Source organism: Aplysia californica, unplaced genomic scaffold (assembly GCF_000002075.1).
Source record: "Aplysia californica isolate F4 #8 unplaced genomic scaffold, AplCal3.0 scaffold00808, whole genome shotgun sequence".
NCBI lineage: Eukaryota > Metazoa > Mollusca > Gastropoda > Aplysiida > Aplysiidae > Aplysia > Aplysia californica.
Window position 1 is genome coordinate 208,549 of NW_004798078.1, and position 6,640 is coordinate 215,188.

General features: G+C 42.3%; 1 protein-coding gene across 3 annotated transcripts in view; it reads left to right on the forward strand.

The window, feature by feature from the left end:
• LOC101857148 (succinate--CoA ligase [ADP-forming] subunit beta, mitochondrial) overlaps positions 1-6,071 on the forward strand; it is a 34,664-nt gene extending 28,593 nt beyond the window's left edge. For all 3 annotated transcript variants that reach the window (XM_035972706.1, XM_005109718.3, XM_005109719.3), the window contains one exon: positions 5,838-6,071. Coding sequence is in view for 1 of the 3 variants with exons in the window: in XM_005109719.3 (XP_005109776.1) it covers positions 5,838-5,844 (7 nt within the window). In the remaining 2 variants the exon portion in view is untranslated. The remainder of the gene's footprint in view (positions 1-5,837) is intronic.
• The last annotated feature ends 569 nt before the right edge of the window (positions 6,072-6,640 follow it).

Here is a 6,640-nt window from a genome sequence, read left to right on the forward strand (position 1 = left end):
GTTGACAAGTACATTGTGCTAGTTTAAGTATTGGAGCCACTGTCTGTTGTCGCGTATATTTGTGGAGAAAGCTGGCCGTGTACGCTTACATGAAGGCTGGAATTTATCTAGACCGGGGAACGATGGACAGATTAGCATTTGGTGAAGAGGAGACGAACATGTATTTTCAAAATGTGCTTACGGTGTAAAGTGAAAGAAGGCGGGGGAGAGAAGAAGAACAAGAACATGGAGGAGAAAGAGTGAAGAAGAAGAAGGAGGAGGGGTAGGAGAGTTTGAAAAAGGAGAGGAGAAGAAGAAATAGAACAACGATAATAATACGGAGGATGAGAATTGATTGGTTAGATTACTTAGAAGAGAAGGCGCAAGAAGAAAAAGCAGGTGGGGGGATAATAATAGATAGCGTTTGTATAGCGCAAGTCCCCGCTCAACAGCAAGCTCTAAGCGCTTCACCATCTATACTATTAGTACTATTACCCCAGCAGACCTGTTAGCATTCTGAAACAACCTCAACTTCTTGGGAAGCATACAGTGCCAGCGGTCATTTATAGGCGCTAAAACACTAACATACTGACAAGATTTCGCTGTCTATGGTCGGGTGCCCATTCCCACCTGGGTGAAGTGGGGAAAATTCGTGTAAAGTATCTTTCCCAAGGACACAATGTCGGGCCTGCGGGTCGAACCCCTGACCCCGCAACCTTCCGATTACGAGTCCGGTAGCCTAACCGCCAGGCCATCGACGAGAAGTGTTAAGAGAAGGAATTCAAAGAAGAAGATAAAATCCTGCTTTTTAATGTTAGTCATGTTGGTATCACGATAGACCGCCTCGCGGGTGACTTCAGTTCGTATATTATTTTATTTAATCAGCATTCTTGAATTGTGTTGTTTTACGATAAGTTTTCATGACTCTTCTCCACTTTTTTCTTGATCCCAAGAATGTGGACTTTAAATCGGTGAACACGCTTCTGGTGTGACCTTTCCTTGTAAAAAGATGATGTTTATGTTTAAGCCATCCGTTTTGGAGGGTGGTTGTATTGTAGGATTGCATCTCTGGCGGGTTTCATTATGGTATGGTTATAATATGTTAACTTCAACCAACGCGTAAAATGAGCTGTTATCATAGTTATAGCGAGCGCTCTGCACTGTAAAGCGATTGCCAGCCTTACAATTGCTCAATGATGAAGCGAAATAGTTCAAAACACGTTCGTTACGCAGCAAGTTATTTCAAGCCGCATACAATACTCACATACGTCGCGGATGGTTGGAGGGCGCCACTGGAGTGGTAGGGCCTACCTACTTGTTTACTTCCCCACTGTTGTTTCTGTCTGTTGTACTTTTTCCCCAACCCTAAATGGACGTTATTGCGTCGATGCGCTTGAGATTGGTTGAAGGGTGTCACTGGTAGGAACTCCTTCTTTACTTTACATGTGTTGTTTCTGTCTGTCTGTCCTACTTCCCCCCAGCACTAATAGAGATCTATTACATGACCGAGATTGCGTCGATGTGTTTCTCTTTACGCAAACCCAAAACCGATCAAACAAAGCGATATGGGGGACTCTTTTTTCCCCTTTCCCTGAGTTTCTCCGCCTCTCCGTGCCGATGCTCACCCCAGGTCTCCGACTAGTTTGGCCTTGATAGTGACAGTGTTAATGTAATGCCAGGCAGGGTCGGGGCGACACGCCCTCTCCTCACCTGTCTTCATCACGGGCCTCGGCGGACTCACATTTACCTGACGGCAAGGTGGAATCGGGGGAAGCTCGGGCCGCCACAAGTTTTCTAACACACACACACATACACACACACACACACACACACACACACACACACACATATGCACTCACACAAACACACAGACACATATGCACACCCACACACACACGCTCACAAACACACACACACACACACACACACACACACACACACACACACACACACACACACACACACACACACAATCTGCTGTTTTTTTGTGTTTAAAAAAAATAGTCTACAACTTTGAAATCTAGTCTAAACCTTTCTCACCACCACCACCACTGGAAACCGTCGCGAGTCACGAACTTAGACATTGGCAGCCCGCGAATGATAAGATACATGTAGTATGTAGCTTGTGAGAAAAACGTGGTTGCCGCGCCATCAACGCATGACTTAAAAACGTGGTTGCCGCGCCATCAACGCATGACTTTGATTTTACATTAAGGATAGTCATTAACATTTCTTCCACACATTTAAGAATGCTCACTTGATACGGGAAATTTTGTCAGTGTGTTAGTGTTTTAGCACGTGCAATCTGCAGCTTGCACTGTATGCTTCCCGGGAAGGCGAGAATGTATTTGAGTGTGCTTGGGTCTGCAGGGGTTATAAGAGTTGCAAAGCATTCTGTAAAATGTGGATATAATGCACTGTATAATGCGATTAATTCTTATCATTATCACATATGTCAAGCAGGGGTCACGGGTTTGAGACCTTTGGTCTACTTACATACACGTAGTGTCAATCGGTGCGTAAAGCATCGTCAGTGTCTCAAGCATCCACTTAAGTTCGTTTGGGTCATGTAGCCTACTTTTTACACCAGAGGCATTAAACTGCGATTTTGATGATGCCGAAGGGTGCCTCTTTGATAGAGCTTTGGGATTGTGTAAAAATCGAATTATATATATATATATATATATATATATATATATATCCGTTTAATATAGAGAAATTGGTTTTAAAATATATACATGTATAAATAAATAAAATCCAACAACATCAACAACAACAACCCCGCCCCCTCCAAACAACAACAACAAAACGAAACCAAACCGACAACCCCCCCGACCCCCAACAAAACAAAGCGGTTGAATGTAGGCATTGTCACCAAATCGAATTTTGCAATGTCAGCCTAATCGAGATTCACAAAATACATGTAGGCCTACATAGCATGTACCGGGTCTTGTACATGTGTATTCGAATTACTATGGGCTAATCCATATATATATATATATATATATTGAATGCTAAATAGGCCTACCAACAGTGCGTAGCTGTCACTTGCACTCACATTATCTGTCTAAATTGAGTCGATGGGAGTGTAAAAGCGCATTCATTAAATCAGATTACATTAGAACCCACATGTGAGACAGTGGATGTCTCTGGAGCTCACAGTCACAGCCAACCTGGGCAGAACGCCACCCGAAAAAGAAGAGGAAAAAAGGGAAATGATATATAAATATAAAAAGTTTTATTCACTCGGATCGCTGACTCGCGATAGAATTAACACACGTCAGACCACAATGAAATACACATCAGCCCTCGTTAACAATACACGCCTGACTCACCAGCCACCAGAGTGTGCTGTTACTTATTACGTGAGCGGTTTGTTAGTTGTTGCTGTTTTACGTTCTTCTCATAGAAGGTAACAGATGGGGCATAGGCTACCTGCTGGAGATTTATTTTAAAAGACAGTATATCCAGTTTCGTAAAATGTTCAGGAGAGCCCCCACCCCCTCCAACCCCTTAAAAAAACCCACCCAAAACAAAACAAACAAGAAAACATCTTTGCCCTTTTGAATACATGCTACTGTTGGTTTTTTTTAACACTTCCCCTGCCTTATTTACTGTCGATATTAGAGTAAAGCAGAAATGTGCGTTGTGTTTTTAGCTGCCAGATGGAATCAATTATAACTCAATTTTGTCCAAAACTGGATATACTGTCTTTTAAAACACAATCCCAGACCTGTCATGGTTAAGCAATACTAAAAGTCGTTTGCCGTGTACCCTTGTAAAAGTAAAAAGAGGGCTCTCGTGGCCTAGAGGTTAAGGTGTTGGCCTCTCATTCAAAGGTCCCGGGTTCGATTCCGGGTAGCGACCAAAAAAATTTTCTTCTCTAAAATTGTCTCCTTTCACATCCTTTCCTGATCTCTAACAATGTTCTGTTGTCTGCTTTCATTTCCACTTTCTGCCCCCACCCCCTCACCCCATTTGCCCCCTCCTCTGGGCTCCTGACTCTTTCTGCAGCCTTTCTACTGCTACTCCCTGGCTCTTCCTAACTGCTGTCTTTCTGCCACACCCCTGATCTTCTGGTAGGAAAGATCTACACCTAGCCTTCTCGGACAAGGGCGAAAAATCTCGGAGGGCCCGTGTGCAAGTTGTGCACGTTAAAGATCCCCGGTGGTCTAAAATCGATAAGAGTAGGCTTCGGCCGCCACCCGGGCAAAATTCAAAATTTCCTACCAACGAAAAAGTATTAGGTGTGTCCCGCGCGCTCATATGACCTTATGCAGTTGCGAGCGCCGTAAAACCCTATACTAAACAAACAAACAAAAAGTAAAAATCTATTAGAGCCCGTACTTCGGAGAGACCCGAAGAAAATATTATTTTAGATGCACGGGTACTAATGTAAAGATAAATAGCTCTCTATTGTTGTTCCCTAAAGAATGTTCGATTTTGCAAAGGCCACTAGTCTTTACGGCAAACTGTAAATTTACAATGTACTTGTTATTTTTAGAGTGCAAATAAATCACTCTTATTGTAGAAATAAATGTTGACACTGCGCTTTTAGAGAGGTCCACTTCAACTGTTCTGACTTGCAAAGTAAAACCAAGCCGTGCTGTGAACTGTCGAGAAGATAGCAAACCAACTTGTGTCCCGCGTGCTCAAATAAATAAGCTTAGACTACTTTTTACACCAAACACACAAAACTGTTGTTTTTTTATGCTGTTCTCATCAGAAATCATGAAAAGTAAGACAATTATAAACTGCGTGAAGGTGATGTTGAAATGTGCATCTTTGAAGTCGATAGAGCTTTTGACGTAGGGAGGGGGGGGGGGGCGGGGGTAAGTCATGAGGATCAAAATTTGGAATTAAATGGATTGGTTACGACAGCGACGTTATGTAGTTGCGAGCGTCGTAAACCGTTTACCAAACAAAGTGCCGTGTATGAGTTAGAGACCAGCATCTCTACTTTTGTTGTTGTTGTTGTTGTTGCTAAGCTCTGTTACCCTCACGGGGTTGTGTATTGAGTCTCACCGTAATTCTGAAGGGGAAATTGTGTCATCTCTCTCTCTCTCTCTCTCTCTCTCTCTCTCTCTCTCTCTCTCTCTCTCTCTCTCTCTCTCTCTCTCTCTCTCTCTCTCTCGCACACACATGTATACACACACATGCACACACACAAAGACACTCATTTTCAAACCTATAACGCAGACATATAGAGAAAAAGAGAGAGCGAAAGAGAGGGCGAGAGAAATAGAGAAAGAGAGAGCACGAAGTAGATAAAGGTTCAGGGCACACAATATACATCAATGTGATACAGCGATGGTGTATCTTCTAGTACCTGACCAAACTGAGCATGTTACCACAATTTACAAATGTGAGGCAGCGTGGTAGAATCAGGCTCTCGTCAATTTTTGGGCATGTGGCGTTATTGGCATCATCGTAAAGCTTGTTCACTTGTGTTTATTTGGATGAAAAAAAATATCCATTTATCTTGAATACAAGTTGAGATATTTGCGAGTGAAGGAAGTGGCGGTCACCCGTTTTCAGAGGTAAAATTAGTGAGAAAATGGCCTCCAAAGATTAGCTATTTCCTTAGCTTAAGAGCCCGTGGTAACTGAAAATTTACATTTTTTGTACCTTTAATCAACGTTTTTCAGAAAAATACACACTGAAATGAGTTTTTTAATGGGCATGAAAGGTGTTGAGCCAAAAAACATAAATTTGATAAGAATTCACAAACCTGCAGAAAAATGCAAGTTTCTTCACTTTGATTATTTTGACGAGAGCCTGATTCCACCACGCTGCCTCACAAATGTTATTACACACGTACTAATCCCAAGCTCTTTCCTTTCCATTTCTTGCCACAGGATGTAAAGTCACCGAGAGGATCTGAACTCAAACCCAACAGCCCCCTATCCGAAAGACGAGACAGGACTGGATGCTCATACTGTGAACTATTGCGTGTGCATTAATAAATGAAAGGACTGTTCTTTAGAAGTGTGACTGGATATAAGACAGCACCTAGACATGGATGGCTGGTGCCTCGGTCTATAAATAAATCGTTAATGTTCTGTGGAAGCGTGATTGCGTAGACTTACAAACGTCGAATGCTCTTCGATTTGTCAGAGGTAGATAGACGAGTTCATTCGCCATGATACTGATACAATGTAGATCTATACATTATTTTAACAAGTAAACCTATGTGTATGGGTCATGGCAGTGGAACCAGGTGTTCGTCAAATTCTAGGCAACTGGGAAATCTATTTTTTTTTCAACTGTTGAGCGAATTTGATCGAAAGGGTGATTTTAAAAATAGATCTAATTGTTTTCGTTTTTTCTTCTTTCTTTTTTAAACACAAAAACTTTCTCCGTCCATTGAAGAACACATTTTGGGTGAAATTTACAGGGGGGGGGGGGGGGAGTTAACTGCCAGAAATATGTTACTTTGAAGTTCGAGTACAAGTATTCAGCTTTTAACGTTTTCAACAAAATTTGGCACTCATTTTCCCGTTAATTTTTACCTCTGACATCAAGCTCTGACATCCTTCAATTGATTATCTCGGCTTCTGTTCAAGAAAGATGGCTGGGACTTTTTTTGCTTGTTCGTTTGTTGTTGTTATTGGGGGGGGGGGGGGGTGGGGGGGGGGGAGGTGTCATCAAAACCTAGACA